Source organism: Cervus elaphus, chromosome 31 (assembly GCF_910594005.1).
Source record: "Cervus elaphus chromosome 31, mCerEla1.1, whole genome shotgun sequence".
In the NCBI taxonomy this organism is placed as follows: Eukaryota; Metazoa; Chordata; class Mammalia; order Artiodactyla; family Cervidae; genus Cervus; species Cervus elaphus.
Window position 1 is genome coordinate 41,513,392 of NC_057845.1, and position 18,838 is coordinate 41,532,229.

The 18,838-nt window shown below is 38.7% G+C and overlaps 1 protein-coding gene across 1 annotated transcript; it reads left to right on the top strand.

Annotated features, from left to right (window-relative positions):
- The first annotated feature begins 15,568 nt into the window (after positions 1–15,568).
- LOC122687451 (olfactory receptor 5H2-like) lies at positions 15,569–16,519 on the top strand. The gene has a single exon (XM_043892977.1). It carries the CDS (start codon positions 15,590–15,592, stop codon positions 16,517–16,519), a length of 930 nt encoding a protein of 309 aa, XP_043748912.1. The 5' UTR covers positions 15,569–15,589.
- The last annotated feature ends 2,319 nt before the right edge of the window (positions 16,520–18,838 follow it).

Below are 18,838 nucleotides of genomic sequence, written 5' to 3' on the forward strand. Positions count from 1 at the left end.
ACAGATTTTAAGGCAAAATTTGAACTGTTCTTTTCAAACTTCACAAAATCAAGGGGTCTGCAGTTAAGCAAATTGGTCTTGGCTTTATCATTTAAACAGAGGGTAGTTAGTGTACAGGGCAGTTTCTAAGTACTGTATGATGAAAGTCAGCTTCAATGGCAAGAGGTGTTCATATCACAGAAAACTGAATTTTTAATGAAAAATAGAAATCCTTTCTAAAACTAAGGATTTAGGGTTTGCAGTGTTTCACTCTGTAAATTCCACCTAAATTAGATACAGTAGTATGCAATTTTACTGTGGCAGGCATTTGCATGTTTCTTTGTTTGAAACTGGAGTGAGTGAGTGAAGCTAATTCTCTAAGCTTGAATATCAAAAGTCTTGCTGTTTCTCAACTGTTCAGAGACTCAGATGAAACGACTTCTTGTAGGAGATTGTCCCTGAAGAGGAAAATTTCTTTGAATGAAGAAAAGGTTTAAAAAGCACAGAATACAGAGACTGGTGCATTTTACTGGAGAATAATGAAAGTTGGGATAAAATGAAAAATGGACTATTGAATTTGGCTCAAATATATGCAGGTACATAGTGCATTTTACTGGGAAATTATAGGCAATAGTGATATTCAAGAATTTGCAGATATTAAAAGATTTCAGAATGCATTTCCTCAGATATTAGTAGTCTACTGTATTAATCTTTACATGTTTAATAAAATATAAATATAAATTCATATAATTTTCAAACTTATACTCTTGCATGTTTACTATTTGATTCATGTCAATGTATGACAAAAACCACTACAATATTGTAAAGTGATTAGCCTCCAACTAATAAAAATAAATGGAAAAAAAAATACGATGCAATTACACGATGCAACATTTCTTAACTTGTGTAAGTGCCACCCTGGAATGAGTCTCATTTCCAAAATGCTTATAAAAATCTGCAATATAATATCTATTGTTCTTTCATTGATTGCTCTGTATGGAATGTGGAGTGACTTTCTTTATTGGCTATATTCTAAATTTAAAGGAATTCTAAAGTAGTAAATGTAAAATTTATTTGCACTTATAATCATATTGCTAGCTACCCACTGCTGTTGCAAAATCCTCAGGTGGTGACCTGGTATTGCTGATCAGTAAGGGAGAATTAAGAGGAAGAAATATATAGAAAGAAAATCTGATGTATGGACACAACAGGTATGCAGGGTAGGAGGATGCAAGGCTGAGAACTGAAGTGATGCAGCTCTTCTTCCCTGTCTTAGACCATCTACAATCTTTCCCAGGGCACCTTCACTTTCACTTATTCTTAATAAGTGAACTTAAAATGATTATATGAATGTAGTCAGCCATCTAAACAGGCAGTGACAAGAAAAATGAACACACTGAAGCCAAATGAATTAGACAGTTCTACAAATCAAATCAGTACTGGGAGAAAATGATCCTTATCATATAAATGGAAGAACTTAATAGGAGCATCTCTGGTGCTGATAGAGATTGAAGTTTCTAATCCATCCATGCTTCTGCAAGGTGTCCTGTCCTCTCTTCAACCAGTTGGGGGAAAGGGTTTAGATTTGTGAAAAAGGACACGATTACTAATATTTCAAAGCACAAGTACTGTGAAGCCATATAATATCCAAACTCACCAGAAAAAAATCTCACATATTGAAGTATTTATTTTTTGAGAGTAATTTTGGAGAGAACTGACCGCTGGAGGGAGTCAATAGTGCATTTACATCCTTTAAGTTGGTGATTCTAAAATTGGCAAGTTTAGGCTCCCTCATTCTAAAATATAGCTCATCAAGCCATTTCCTAGGAACAAAGGAAATCTTGGTTTCCTAAGTTAAATAACCTGCAGTGGATAACACTGAAAGTATAGCAACCACAAGCAGACTGTGTTCCTGACAAACAGTCCCAGATTTCGGGGTAAAAGAAGATCTACAACTTTCTAGATAGAGAGACTGGATGACTAACAAAGTAAAGATAAGTACAGTAATATCTGATGTCTCATTTTTTGCACTGAAAATAGAGATAATGGAACAACATTTATAAACTACTGAGAAAAATAATGGGTTCATGAGTAGTGTTGTGTAAAGGGATTGTGAATGATCGTGCAAACTGTGTGCACCGCTTAACTCAGGAGCACCATTCACAAAACAATATTGTGTTGCTGGCTGCCCTGTGTTTTAGACACCATAAGCAATGATACAATAGATAATGATGGTGTGATTGGGAATAGTATTTTAAGTAGTTAGCTTTTGAAGACTATAAAACAAATAGCATTTCATCACTCTTCTAGGTGAATTTTGGCAAATATCAGAGGATACTTTACTCCAATTAAGAGCCCATGTTATGTAGTATAAACTGTATGCCATGACTCACTTTGAAACACTGTTTTCTACTTGGCTTCTCTGGTTGCTCAGATGGTACAGAATCCGCCTGCAATGTGGGAGACCTGGGTTTGATCCCTGGCTTGAGAAGATCCCCTGCAGAAGGAAATGGCAACCTACTCCAGTATTGCCTGGAGAATCCCATGGACAGAGGAGCCTGGTGGGCTACAGTCCATGGGGACACAAAGAGTCAGAATTGACTGAGTGACTAACACTGAAGTCTATAAGAGCAATTTTTGTCATTTCTTTTCTATTTGTAGACAAACCTCAATTTAAGGTTCTTGAGAATGCAATGCTTGAGGGGTAGTCTGACTCACTATAATAGCTAGTGTTGAGTGACTCATTCAGCATGAGTTATAGATCACACTGTCCATTGATTCATATATATTCCCTGTCACAGACACTGTTGGTGCCTGCCCATGTCTTTTTTATACATCTTCATCTGAGGGCTTTGTATGATGGCCAGAGCCATTTTAACCCTCATTCAAGGCAAACTGTAAGAACTGGGAAATGACTACTATTCACAGAATCTCCCTTAGACCATTTATCAACCAATGACTGACAGGAGTCAGTGAACAAATACCTCAGACATTTGCCCTTTAGTTGATATAAATTTGACATTTATGCTCTATACTGGCTTATGGTGTTTCCAAAAAATGATTAAGCTTGATTGCCCACAGCTGTAACCTGTTTGCTAAGTTACTCTATCAGCTGCATTTCCTTTCCTATTTCACTTCATCACTTTCTCAGTCATCAACTATTTACAGTTAAATTACTGCACTCAAATAATGTCTCAGTCTCTGAGATACAACCTAAGACACCCTGTACCCCTTCTATCTCTGGCAGAAAACAAACCAGGTACCACTTTTGCCCTAGGGTTTTATGCATGAACTAGGCATACCTGTACTACCCTATTTCAATGTGATGAAATTATTACTTCTACAGAAATCTCAATGGTTGTGGGTCCTCCCACTACTTTGAATATGCCCCATCTATCCAGATGTTATTCAGATCTAAGCAGAATGTTAAAGCGAGTTTTTCTTTTACCTCATACCTTTAAGAGTCTGTGCCCTACCACATACATATACAATATACTCTACCAAAGTTGATGATGAATGTCCATTTTAACTTGGTATCTGAAATATGTGTGTGCATGCTAAGTTGCTTCAGTCATATTCTACTCTTTGTGACCCCATGTACTGTAGCCCACCAGGCTCCTCTGTCCATGGGTTTCTCCAGGCAAGAATACTGGGGTAGGTTGCCATTTCCTCCTCCAGGTTATCTTCCCAACCCAGGGATTGAATCCACATCTCTTATGTCTCCTGCATTGGCAGGTGGGTTCTTTATCACTAGCACCACTTGGGAAGACCATCTGAAATAAACACTTTAGTTATTAAAAAGAATCTTAAATTTTATAATTAAGGATACTTCATTTGTCCTTCAAGTACCATCTATTTCCATTTTTGCCATCAAAGTTTTGCATTCATTATGTCAGGAAATCTGGAAGACCCAGCAGTGGCCACAGGACTGGAAAAGGTCAATCCTCATTCCAATTCCCAAGAAGGGTAGCACTAAAGAATATGCTAACCATCGGACAATCACACTCATCTCCTATGCTAGTAAGGTCATGCTTAAAATCTTGCATGCTAGGCTTCAGAATTATGTGAACTAAGAACTTCCAGATGTCTAAGCTGGATTTAGAAAAGGAAGAGGAGCTAGAGATCAAATTGCCAACATTCGCTGGATTATAAAGAAAGCAAGGGAAACTCAGAAAAACATCTATCTCTGTTTCATCAACTATGCTAAAGCCTTTGACTATGTGGATCATGACAAACTGTGGAATGCTCTTAGAGAGATGGGAATACCAGACCACCTTACCTGTCTCCTGAGAAACCTATGCGCAGGCCAAGAAGCAACAGTTAGAACCCTGTGTGGAATAACTGACTGATTCAAGATCGAGAGAGGAGTACGACAGGGCCGTCTGCTGCCACCCTGCTTGTTTAACCTATATGCTGAGCACATCGTGAGAAATGCCTGGCTGGATGAGTGACAAGCTGGAATGAAGACAGGTGGGAGAATCAACAACCTCAGATATGTGGATGATACCACTCCAATGGAAGAGAGTGAAGAGGAACTAAAGAGCCTCTTGATGAGGATGAAGGAGGAAGAGTGAAAGAGCTGGCTTAAGACAAGTATTGAAAAAACTAAGATCAGGGCATATGGCCCCATTACTGCACGGCAAATAGAAGGAGACAATGTGGAAATAGTGACAGATTTCCTCTTCTTGGACTCCAAAATCACTGCGGATGGTGACAGAAGCCATGAAATCAGATGACTGCTTCTTGGCAGGAAAGCAATGACAAACCTAGACAGTGTGTTGACAAACAGAGACATTACCCTGCCAACAAAGGTATGTGTATTCAAGACTACATAGTCTTCCCAGTGGTCATGTACGGCTGTGAAAGCTGGACTATAAAGAAGGTAGAATGCTGAAGAATTTATGTTTTCAAACTGTGGTGCTGGAGAAGACTCCTGAAAGTCCCTTGGGCAGCAAAGAGATCAAACCAGTCAATCTTAAGGGAGATCAACCCTGAATATTCACTGGAAGGACTGATTCTGAAGCTGAAGCTCTAGTATTTTGGCCATCTGATGCAAACAGACAACTCATTGGAAAAGTCACTGATGCTGGGAAAGACTGAGGGCAGAAGGAAAAGAAGGCATCAGAGGATGAGATGACTGGACATCATCACCGTTGCAATGAACATGAACTTGGGCAACTCTGGGAGATGGTGAGGGACAGGGGTGTGCTGCAGTCCATAAGGTCGCAAAGAGTCAGACATGACTGGGCAACTCAACAACAACATTTCCATTTTTACTGTCCTACAAATGAATGCCAGATTTCGGTTAAAACTTGTGAGACAAACAAACTAATAACAACAACAAACCAAGAAAGAAACAACCCAATATCAAAATAGAAAACACTAAAAAGAACTCGTGTCAGATATGACTCAGAAGTTGGGATTATCAATCAGCAAATTTAAAATGACCATGATTACTATGTTAAAGTTTCTATGCATGAAGAGATTTTAGAGAGAATTCCAGAGAGAGAGAGAGAGCATTTTTTAAAAGTCAAGTGAAAGTGCTAGAAATACATATTTTTTAAAACATGAGAACAAAGGTAAGCGTATTTTTGGTGAGCTCATCAGTAAATAAGACAGGGACAAATCCGTGAACTTGAATATACATTAATGAATATTATCAAAATTAAATATAAATAAGAAAAAAGTAAAAAAAAAAAACCCAGGATATTCACATACTATGAAAGACCATCAAGTTATCTAATATGTGTGTAACTGGAAACTGAGAAGAAGAGTGGAGCTGAAGAAATGTTTGAAAACATAATTGTCAAGAATTTTTCAAAGATAGTGAAAGTCATCAAACCAAAGATTCAAGAAGCACACAGAACCTGAGGCAGAATAACCAAAACAAACAGAAACCAAATCACAACAAAATAAAAATGCAGAACAACTGGACACATTATATTAAAGCAGCTAAAAACTAGAGATAAAAAGAAAAGTTTGAAGGTAGCTAGAGGGGAAGAAAAAGTATACAGTCAGAAGATAACTGAGTATTGAGTGACATATTTCAAATTGTGGGGGGAAAAGACCTGCCAACTCAGAATTCTACCTAACAAAAAATAAGTTCCAAAAATGGATGTGGTCCCAGTCCCTAGTTTGGGGGCATTTTCTCCCTGCTGAGGGTCACGCACCTGCTTTTGAGATCTGGCTCTTTACTCCCACAGATATAGGGGCAGGTTTAGAGGATGGGCCAGGAAGCTTGGAGCTGGGTGGGTTGACCCTCTTACCTGGTGGGCCTCCAACACCCCTCTTGTGTGTCTCCTTCAAAACAAACCAGGAATGGGGCAGGGGAGGACAGTGGCTGAAGTTTTTGGGTTCCTGGGAACTCAGTGCCATGTGAGTTCTGCAGAGGAATGGCATGGTGGGTCCTTTAGGGTGCAATGAAGCTGGAACCTCAAGGCAGCTGGACTTCTCAGCCTGAGGGCTAGTCTGCGGCCAGGGTGAGAGTGACTCTGAAGGGCCTCCCCAAGCCTTAGGCCGTCTTCCTGGTGCAGCAAACAGGACAAGGTGAAGCTGAGGCGAAACCCAGAGGGGTTCCTGGACAACAGAACTTTATAGAAGCTCAGAAGCAGAAGAGGATCACCCGGCGGGAAGGTGTTTTAGGATCTACTGTCTTGAGACTTTGCATCTCAATGTCAGTATGTGTGTAGCTGTGTCCCCTGCTGCAGAAGTAGGCGGGGGAGGCTGACAACAAGGAGGCTCTTCAGGGGCAGGCAAAGAGGAGTCGGTCACTTTGACCTTTGAGTGTGAAGTGTCCCCCTTTGTCCAGGTCACCACTCTGGGCTTTCCCACGCTTTCAAACTGAGGCGGGGAAAGAAGAAAGGCAGAGAAACTGAGGGAACAGACCCTGGGATTTGTGCCAGGGCTTTTGGAAAAGGAAATGGCAACCCACTCCAGTGCTCTTGCTGAGAAAATCCTATGGATGGAGGAGCCTGGTGCAGGCTACTGTCCATGGGGTTGCAAAGAGTCAGACATGACTGAGCGACTTCACTTTCTTTCTTTTGGAGTTAGGTTTTTCATTCAATACATAGGAAACAGTAAATTGGGGACAGGAAGAATGGAGGCTGGAAAAGGCAATGGCGACCCACTCCAGTACTCTTGCCTGGAAAATCCCATGGACAGAGGAGCCTGGTAGGCTGCAGTCCATGGGGTCGCAAAGAGTCGGACACGACTGAGCGACTTCACTTTTACTTTTCACTTTCATGCATTGGGGAAGGAAATGGCAACCCACTCCAGTGTTTTTGCCTGGAGAATCCCAGGGACGGGGGAGCCTGATGGGCTTCCATCTATGGGGTCGCACAGAGTTGGACACGACTGAAGTGACTTAGCAGCAGCAGCAGCAGAATGGAGGCAGAGAGTTTTGAGGAAAATGGCTGGAAGAAGGGTAAAATTCACTGACACTCTTGATTTAAAACCCCATGTCAATCATTGCTTTGTTCTTAAACAAAGAAACCTGGGACACAATAAAAAAAAATAGAATATAAAATAAAAATGTTTGTGACAAAAATGGAAAAAAAAATCATTATCTGAAGTCCTAGAGGAAAGGAAAACATTAAAGGAAGTTCTTTAGGCAGAAGGAATATGATACCAAAGAGAATCTTGGTGGTACACAAACAAATATTACTGAAAATAGTTAAAACATTCATATAAAAGGATCTTTCTTATTTTGGATTAGTCTAAGATGTAACAGAATGCCAAAAAAGAGTAGCAATATATCATACTTTTACAGATAAAATATATGACAATATAGCAAAAAGACTGGAGGGAGAATTTGCAAGTATATTCTTGTTAGATTATTACCCTACAAATATAGTGGCATAAAAATATTTGAAGGTAGATGTGATTAAAGTAATATATTGTATATCCTAAGAGAATGACAAAAATAGACATGTATAAATAAGCCAAATATAGATATAAAATAGAGTAATAAAGTTTCTATACTCCAAAAGCAGGCAGGGAAAGAACAGAAGAATAGAAGATAGAATAGAACAGAGAATAGGATTGGCCTGAATCTCCTGCGGGTCTCACGTTGGCAGGTGGATTCTTTACCACTGAGCACCTGGGAAGCCGGAATAAGAATAAATAACCTGAATATTTGTACACTTTTTTAAAATTTGGATTTTTAGTTAAAAGTTTTCAGGAAAAAAATCCAAGTATATATATTTTATATAAAACAGATAAGCAGAAATAGCTAAATCATCTTCTAGGAATTTTTTGAGAGAAGTACCCAAATATTTTTTTCGACATTCTAGGGAAAGACATAAGTGTAGGGAAAAGACAGCAAAGTAAAATATATTGCTACCTGAGCTTTGGTCAAAATAAGACAATATTGTGGCTTCCACTAGAGGTCCCGGGAATTTTTCTCCATGAAGCTCAATATGAATACTGATTTCCAGTATTGGAAGAGATGGAGTCAGAGGTGTGCAAAATTTAACCCTTGGTGCCCAAAGCTGGCCTGCACTGGCCAGACCGAAGCCTGGAGGCCAGTTTGGAAATGAGAGTGAAATGGAGTTGGCCACGTTTGGAAGAAAATCCAGGGTGAGCTTATTTCTCTGGTCAGGAAGAAAAGATGACTAGACTTTTAATAAGAGAGCAAGGACTACTTAGCATTACTATTAAAAAAAAGGAAAGATAGACAAATCAGACTGTGGTAAATCAAAGTCTGAAGTTTAGATACCCCTTAAGCCCACCCTTGTGGTCCCATCAGAATCTTGTCATATCATACATCACATTAACATCTCCTTACTTTAGGAGAAGGACAAAGGTAAATGAAAAGAGAATCAGAGTAGGAATTTAAACTCCTTTCTCTAGAGTTATTACTCCAAACATACTAAACAGGAACAGCAGGTTGCAAAACTGCATAATTTTCTTATCTGCAAACACGCAGATGTATGTATATTTGTATAATATATGATACACAAATTTTAAAGATTTATATTAAAATACTAGTAGTATATATTTTTGTGCTGTGCTGTCCTTAGTCGCTCAGGTCGTGTCTGACTCTTTGAGACCCCATGGCCTGCAGCCCGCCAGGCTCCTCTGTCCATGGGGATTCTCCAGGCAAGAATGCTGGAGTGGTTGCCCTGCCCTCCTCCAGGGGATTTTCCCAACCCAGGGATGGAACCCAGGTCTCCCGCATTGCAGGCGGATTCTTTACTGTCTGAGCCACCAGGGAAGCCAAGTATATATTTATAGATGATTATAAAATATTTTATTTTCCTATGTTTATCAATATTTTCAAATATTTCTGCAGGCGACAGCTGCATTTGTGAAATAAAATAATTTCAGAGTGAATGAAAGATACTGACAATGAGTCTGTCATTGACCAAACTCTATTCAGTTTCCCTTGAGTTCTTTTTCAACCAGGCTTGATTTTTGAACTTTCATATTCATCCCTGAATTGTCCAGTTTTAGAAAGAATCCTGCTAAGGCAGTTTGACCAGTGCTACCCCTACCCTTGATATCTGATCATCCTTGATACATAATTAGGTTCCTTATCCTCTACCATCTCCCAGGTGATGTCTGATCACTTTAACCTGCCTTCAGCAATGCTGTGAAATAGCTTCAGCCAAAATTCCCCTTATTCCTGATGTATCCTCTCGGTAATTTTTCACCTACTGCCTCCCTCCCCACTCCTTGGCTGTTAAGTACTCACTTGCTTATGCTATATTCAGAGATGAGCTCAACATCTCTCCCCCATTGCATGATCCCATTGAAGTGGTCCCTATACCTATTAAAATGTTGTTGTTGCTTAGTCACTAAGTCATGTCCAACTCTTTGCAACCCTATGAACCGTAGCCTGCCAGGCCCTTCTGCCCATGGGATTCCCCAGGCAAGAATACTGGAGTGGGTTGCCATTTCCTTCTCTAGTGCATCTTCCCAACCCAAGGACTGAATCTATGTCTCCTGCATTGGCAGGCGGATTCTTCACTGCTGAGCCACCCAGCCACCCACATATCTACTAAAATATTCTCCCCTTGAATAAGGTCTTCCTTATCAGCTTCAGCAAGTGTCACTAAATTATCTTTTCTTCATAGCACCCAGATTGGAGAAGAAGAAATAAATATATTTTAAACAGATGGTTTTTCTTTACTTCTTTGCCTTTCACTAGCAAAATTCTAAGAAAGCAGAATGTGGGTTAATAAGTCTATCAAACAATATGCCTTTTTTCCCTCCTATGTTGCCAGCCACATTTGAGTTTTTTTAACCTTTTAGATATAAAACCAAGATGTCACAAGTAAGTAAATTAAGGTTTATTATGTAATATATAAATGTTCATGGATAATTCTGTTAATGCACAAAAAGAAAATCTGAACTTGTTACCACCTTGTTCAAACTCCTTCAACAGTCACCCTTTAAGGTGGGGGTAAAGAACAAAGTCCCTCATCTGCCCTCCAAGGCCACATGTTACCTACATATACCAGCCTCTCTGACCCCATGTGGCTCCTCCTTGCTTCTCTTTTTGTAAACCTCATTTACCATGTTGTGACTGTCCAATTAGCTAGGCTCTTTGATAATCTGACAGTCCCTGCAATGATGAAGGCACTGTGAATGGGACCTGTCTACAAGCAATAATCACCTTGCTACAGATGAATATCCCTAGGCCACACACAAACTTACTGAAACAAAATCTGCATTTTAACAGGATTTCCAGGAGATCCACAGGCAATAAAGTTTGAAAAGTACTGTCTAGGTCTCTTCCCACTGTGGTCTTTGGTTTTGTTTTTCTTTTGCTTCTCCTCTGACCATTGCTTTGTAAGATTTCTCATCAAATTTCAGCTTAAAGCTAGAGGTTAGGTGTGATTCTGGAATGTGAGCTACAGTTAACACGAGGAGGACAACTTGGGGTTCACCCCTTAATGTAATCTAGAACTTAGAATAATTAAAATCATGTCTGATTAGCTCAGACAACAGGATACTAAGCAGAGAATCAACATTTATAGATAAATTGAAACTTTCATAAACATATCAGAAGTGTCACCTGTGCTGGAAGATAATGGCATAAAGTGTGATTTTTATTGTTAAAACTGGAGCTATCTACAATGATGGATGTTTATAACTGTAGGGCCTACAATGCTCAATGGGACAACTGGATTTCTCATACATGTCCATGTCCACCATAAGCTGTAAACACTTAGCTTTGTCCTAAAGGAAATCCTTGGGTGGTATCAGGGGAATTTTAGTCCTTCATTCCGCCTCCTTCTGGCAAAAACATACACCTGTGTAACTGGTTGACTGTTCTGTTCAGAGAAATTAATATAAACTACAATTTCTTGAGTTTGGGAAGTGAAGTCTTCAAAATGAATCAGTGTGCAAAGAATTGCTGTCTGTGTTATTGTCATTTCTGTGTTGCTGTAGATTTTTCTACTCTAGAAAGCCTGAAGTATTGAAAGGATATCCACAATTTCTCGTAAGTTATGGGTAAGAGAGAAATGATTTGTATAATAGTAGCTATTCTTTGTATAAAAATTTAAAATACTGTTTAATTTAAAATAATTTTAGATTGGGTTCAAAAGATGTCCAAATAGCCAGGTAGAGAAGAAAAAATTAGTGAATTAATTGTGTATTTTTGTGACTAAAAATTAGATATGTAAAATAGCTATAAGAATTGTTTCCTTTAAATTAAGTGTTTTATTATTTTTTAACTATAAAGATTTTATGAGGTAAATTTTGGTGAGCCAGAAAGTTAAATAATTTAAAATTAGGTTTAATGTTTCAGGTCATATGTTTCTTATATAAGAAATCATTTTAATGATTCCAACAAAAAGAATCACTCTGATTAATTAAATGCTGATTAAAAATTTTAAGGTAAATCACTTAAATATTAATTCCTCTATTCCTTCACCTACTTATAAGAATAATTTTAATATATATAGTATAGAAATATATATATATTCAAATACAAATGAAAAAATATATCATATATATGTATGCTATGAAATATACATAAATATATGTAAAATATGTTTTCACATATGAAAACATATGTAAAACATGTTTTCATATGAAAAATATATGTAAATCATATATACATTTATGTTAGAAAATATATAGACAAAGTTTCTCCATTGTGTTTTCTAGTATTTATGAATTAGTAAGTACTTGTGGGATGATTCAATGGTAGAAAATCTGCCTGCAATGCAGGAGACACGGGTTCAATCCCTGGGTCGGGAAGATCCCCTGGAGTAGAAAACGGCAACCCGCTCCAGTATTCTTGCCTGGAGAATCCCATGGACAGAGGAGCCTGGCGAGCTGCAGTCCACGGGGTTGCAGAGTTAGACATGACTGTGAGGCTGAGCACGCATGCAAAGTACCCACCCACGTATTAAATTTGATAATTCTCAATTACTTATTGATTAGGATTGAACAAGGAAGGAAATTTCATATAAAAATCTACTTAACTGAAATTATTGATGATCATTATATTGCCTGTATTCAAGATCCAGTTTTTTCACTGTTTTTGATTCCCTCTCAAAACTAAATATCCCACAATTGGTAAAGAGTAAAGTGCTCTCAAGTTAAATGAGCAGGATTTCTAGATAAGGTCAGTTCTAATCCCCGTAATAACAAAGAGAAAGCAATTTTGAATATGGAATTTTCTGACAGTACCAATATATTTATGATCAATACAAAATTTATAAAATAAAATTTTAAATTGAATTCTCTTTTTCATACACAAAGTCTATAGGAAAATAAACTTTGAATAAATAAATTTTTTCAGGACAGATAACCTCAGGGCACACCAGTTAAAACCCTCACTCCTGAGTCTCTGAGCCTTCCTCTTTACAGCTTCCCCCTGTTATCCGAAAGTTGAACATTTCTTTGAAACCTTTTAAAAGCTGAAATGGCATAAACAGAAGAAGCTATAACCTTAGGACCCATCTTCCTAACAGATGGACAAAATAAATCAAGATACAGTACAGATGTTCACAAACACAATTCAGAGCAATGATGACTTGATGTTGAAAAGATAACTATAGTTCCCTGAGGAAGGAGCTTGGTGGCGTCACTCTGGCTGCTGGGGGTATGTGTTGTCTCTCTAATTGCTTGCTGCAAAAGAAATGCTGAGCACTGCTTTTGCCTTTTTATTGGTAATAGCAAAATTCCTCTTCAGATCTCACTCGGTTATTAATATAGTTTTTTCACACAAGAAAAGTGGCAGTAAAGCCAACTTTTGAATAGGGGACATACCTGTATTTCCTCTTTGGTCTTTCTTGGATACTGCCTCTCTCAAATACTTCCTTGTCAGCTCTTTTTCGGGTTGTCTTTCCTATATGTATCCATCTATGGCTCTGATATTTTCCATCTGTTACCACCTCTCTGCTATTTCCTTTCATCAATATATACTGCCTGCCCACTTTTCCTGTTTCCTTTCTCCTCTCAACTCCTTCCTCTCCCATTTTTTGAAAACTTTCATCAAAATATTCTAGAGAAGAAAGAAAACCCTGTAAGTGTCTAGGAGAAGTAGAGAAATGTCAGCAGCTCTCTACCTTTCTTGGGGTACTCCATACTCTTCCACCCACTCGTTTCTCATTCACTTCTTAACTATGGTCTGGCCTCAACTGAATCACAGAATGCAAACTGCTCTCACTAAAGCCACTAAAAATCCCTTAATTTTCACACTCAATGAAACCTGATCATCCTTTGTCCTATTAGACCATTTATTTTGGCATCTGACATGTCCTTCTGTGCTTCTTGTAGTTCTTTTTGAGTATCTTTTCTCTCTGTAAGTTCACAGCACTCAGTGTTCCAGTTCCTTCCTGCTTTTCGGCTTAGAATTCTTTTCTGGTCTCTCCCTAGTCTTTCTCTGTTGTGAACTAGGACTCTTGGTTACCACAGGAAATGAGTTAATTAAATGGAAATGGCTCTAACATAGGATGAGAGAATGGAGAAATTGGGTGAAAAAACAATCTGGAACAGAAGGAAGGAAGCAAAGGAGCCAATCGATGGCCAAAATCATGTCCCAACACCAGCTCAATGAGACCTGCTGTCCCTACTGTTGAATTTGGAAGGCCAGCTGACACAATGCCATGGCCATGGATGCAGAATGCATTTGCTGGAGCCTTGATATTGCGGTCTTTGCAACCAATATTCTCTTTTGTCCCTGTGCCTTTTCTCTTTATTTCCATATTCTAAATGGAGGTTTTGTGGATTTGGTTTGCCAAATCTAGATCAAGTTCCCTCACTCTGTGTGCAACAGGAATGGAAAAGTCAGATTCTAGTTCTGTTGGTTTCTTTTTTAAAATTAATTTTTATTGGTATATAGTTGATTTACAATGTTGTGTTAGTTTCTCCTATACAACAAAGTGAATCAGTTATACATATACATACGCATATACCTAGTTCCCATATAGGTCATTATGGCCATCATCTTTTGGCTTCTTGAATGGGTGATACCTCTACCGGCCACCAAGGCTATGTGGCAGAAAAAGTGGTCAGATGTTGGCTATCAAATATATGCTGTGTATCCACTGTGCAACTGCTTTAATACAACTTCCTCAAGTTTCTTTCCATGTCCTTCTTTATGCACACTCTTCAATCGATAGGTTATTAATAAATATGCCTTCAGCTACTCCCCAAACTCCTAAGACATTACTTATATGAAGGTATAGTAGACTCATATTACTAAGTACATCTCCTCTTAATGTTCAGAGGATGCTCGCTGCATAAACTGGCCACTGTAGCTGAGACCTTGATTTCAATTTTTGATGATTATCTAGTCAGTCACCGCGTACCTCCTCTCTCCTTCACTAACCCACCCTTTCATATCTAATGTCGTCAGGTCCTAGTGACTGCACTTTGAATTCTTCTGCATCTATCTCTTTGTTTCTCTCATAACTACCAAAGTTATATTGCCAACAGACTAGACACTATACATGCATTTGAATCACTTGTGGAGCATTTTTTTAAAGTACAGATTGTTAGAACTCCATCTTGATCCACTGAATTAATTTCTACAGTAATACCTCACAATAGATGTCCTGCATAAAAAGCTCCACAGACAATTCTGATGGATAATCTGGTTAGAAATCCCCTGGACAATAGCAACATTTCCTGAAGAGTATCCCTGACCCCAGCTTCTCCTCCATGATATCTGTTTTCTGCACTATTGAAAAACTAAATTAAAATACTCTCCAGTGTCTCTCCCTGTCTTAAAAACTTTCAGTATGTACATATTACCTGAGGCAAAAAGCTCAAGATCCTTCACATGGTATTCAATTCATTTTATAACCCTGCTTCTTTTGAACATCTATTCCCTTGACTGATAATCCATGTCCCAGACTCAGAATTTCCCTACCACAGTCTATCAAGTTCCCACAAATTTAGCAAATGGTTAGAATGTTTCTTTTACGTAAATATATTAATTTCAGCACATTATTTGAACTGAAATTATTATACTGATTGACATCTCTTCAGATCCCCCAAATAGTTCATTATAGTAATATTTTATGAAATTAAAAGAAGTATGATTTCTTTTGACCCCAGTTTCCAAGCATTCAATTCATAAAACCATAGTGAATGTTCTTTCTACATTTTTTGCATTTTATTTCAGGGGACTTCCAGTGAAGATATGGAAGAGGAAAATATAACGTTGCTGACAGAGTTTGTCCTCACAGGACTTAAGTATCAACCACAGTGGCAAATCCCCTTGTTCCTGGTATTCTTGGTGATATTCCTCACCACCATTGTGGGGAACCTTGGTCTTATTGCTCTCATCTGGAATGACTCTCAACTTCACATCCCCATGTACTTATTCCTCGGGAGTCTGGCCTTTGTGGATACTTCCATATCATCCACAGTGACCCCCAAGATGCTGGTCAACTTCTTCATCAAAAGCAAGACGATCTCTCTCTCTGAATGCGTGGTACAATTTTTTTCTTTTACAGTCAGTGCAACCACAGAATGCTTTCTCTTGGCAAGTATGGCATACGATCGCTATGTGGCCATATGCAACCCTTTACTTTATCCAGTGATTATGACGAATAGACTATGCACGCGACTGTTGGTCTCATCATTTGCAGGTGGTGTTCTTCATGCCTTTATTCATATAGGTTTTTTATTTAGATTAACCTTCTGCAGTTACAACACGATACATAACTTTTACTGTGATATTATGCCACTGTTCAAAATTTCTTGTACTGACCCTTTTATTAATATTCTGATGGTTTTTATTTTCTCTGGTTCAATACAGGTGTTCACCATTCTGATTGTGCTTATTTCTTATACACTAGTTCTCTTTACAATTTTAAAAAAGAAGTCTGTTCAAGGTATAAGGAAGGCCTTCTCCACCTGTGGAGCCCACCTCCTCTCTGTCTCTTTATACTATGGGCCTCTTCTCTTCATGTATATTCGTCCTGAATCCACACAATCAGATGATCACGATATGATGGACTCTCTCTTTTACACTGTCATAATCCCTTTGTTAAATCCAATTATCTACAGCCTGAGAAATAAGAAAGTCATAGACTCGCTGATGAAAATGTTAAAGAGGAATATTTAGGTCTCATAATATCTGTTCTCTTTCCATTAAAACAGTCATAAAACTTCAGATCAGATTTTGTTATGTGATGACTAGTGTTCAATTTTTTTGTAGTTATAACTGTCATTATTTTAATGACCTAAGATGTTAGTTTCTAGCAAATTCCTTAAAATGTCTATATCTTTTTCAAAAACACAAAGGTATTTTAATTAAGTGTTCATATCATACTAAAATAACTAAAGCAGAAAACACATGAAAACATTTTACATGCTTGTATATTCTGTATGGTTTTATAAGTGAATTTATTAAGTATATTTTAAGCGCTAAAATAGTGTTGTACCTCTGAAAATTACTTGAGCACGATGTCTTTGATACAATATAACTGTATAAAAATGAAAGTCAGTTGCTCAGTTGTGTCCGACTCTTTGCAACCCCAAGGAATGCAGCCTGTCAGGCTCCTCTATCCATGGAATTCTCCAGACAAGAACACTGGAGTGGGTAGCCATTTTCTTCTTCCCTTCTCAAGGGGATCTTCCCAACCCAGGGATCGAACCCAGTTTCCCACATTGCAGGTGGATTCTTTACCGTCTGAGCCACCAGGGAAGCCTGATATATACAATATAGCTGTATAGCCTGGAGACACGTATCACATTTAACTCCACAGTAGAGGTGGGTTTGTGTTTGAGTGAACAGTGGCAAATCCCAGGAATTCTGCTAGCCATCAAAAAGTCTTTTACTCTACCGAATCTCACTTCTTGTGGGGACCAATTCACCAATTTCAACCTAATCAGGAACACCCTCACAAAAACACCCCCAAATAATGTTTAAGTAGGTATCTGGACAGCCCATGGATTAGTTGACACATAAAATTAACAATTACAAGTTCACTTGCTGTCAACTTAGTGCCCATACACATATCTTAAAAATTATATTCTATTTCTAAATAATGATAATAACAAGGAATAATTCCACCTAACATGATACAACTCTGCTGTGTACAACCGAAAATGTATTACCTCTTCCAAAGAGTGGAGGTAAAATCTTTGAGTGAAGTTTGCTATTCATTTTCTTTGATATCGGGTAATACAATGCCAAATTAACAACACTTTATTATGATAATATAAAGTCTGTACATCTTAGGTCTCATGATAAGGGAATAAGAATGGAAAGAAAACAAAGACAAGTGCTATACAGACACAAATATATTCATATTAAACTAAGAAGGAAATCTCTTGGCAATTACAATCCTCATATCTGTAACTGGACATGTGATTGTTGTTGGCATTTTAACTAACTTCTTTGACTACCCATTCTGTGTTCTCTTTGCCTTCAGCAAGCACCTGACTCAGGTGGTCATTGTTCTTCCCTTGGTGGAATGACCCAAATTTCTAAAGAGTCTGGGCCATTAGAACTATTGTGTGGTTTGGCCTCGCAGTTTTTCATTGACCTTAACCATGGGAATAACAATGCTAAAAGATACCCTCGAGGGTGCTGTGTATACCAGACATACTGTTTATCACCTTTTCGTGGAGGAGTCCAGTTTCCTCTTGTTACTTGCCATCAATCACCTCACCGAACATAGCAACTCACTTCTTTGTCTCATGATTCAAAGAAATGTAAAGTCAAAGGGACTGAGTGGTCGTCTACTTTCAGGTCAATGGAAGAATTGTCGTCTGTCTTGGTGGAAGCAGGCTGTCCCGCTAGAAGGTTTTCCCTTCACCATTGTCCTTCCTGAATGTCACAGAGAGGAGCTGTATGCAGCAGCTTTCCACTTTCTGATGGTGCCCACGTACCATGCAGAACCATCTGTAAGTCAGGCCCCAGACTTCTCAGTCAGCTAATTATAAGGGCACAGCCCCCAGCTGCGACACAGAAGCCTTTGCGGCAGGATTGGAGGCCAGTAGCATTGGAACCGGAGAAGGCGATGGCACCCCACTCCAGTACTCTTGCCTGGAAAATCCCATGGATCGAGGAGCCTGGTAGGCTGCAGTCCATGGGGTCGCTAAGAGTCAGGCACGACTGAGCGAATTCACTTTCACTTTTCACTTTCATGCATTGGAGAAGGAAATGGCAACCCACTCCAGTGTTCTTGCCTGGAGATCCCAGGGACAGGGGAGCCTGGTGGGCTGCCGTCTATGGGGTCACACAGAGTCGGACACGACTGAAGTGACTTAGCAGCAGCAGCAGCAGCAGCATTGGAACCACTTCTTCAAGTAACTTATTTGTGCCTTCAGGGCCTTTCCTGCTTGATCAAGTATATGCTGTTTCTATTTGATGAAGGAATGCTTCTGTGCACACTGAAATTTAAGGTTAGTGGGTCAGATGAGATCCCGTTTGTCA

Bases quoted from the DNA above. Each gene is read 5' to 3' on its own strand.
- LOC122687451 (XM_043892977.1), top strand. From the start codon at position 15,590: ATGGAAGAGGAAAATATAACGTTGCTGACAGAGTTTGTCCTCACAGGA.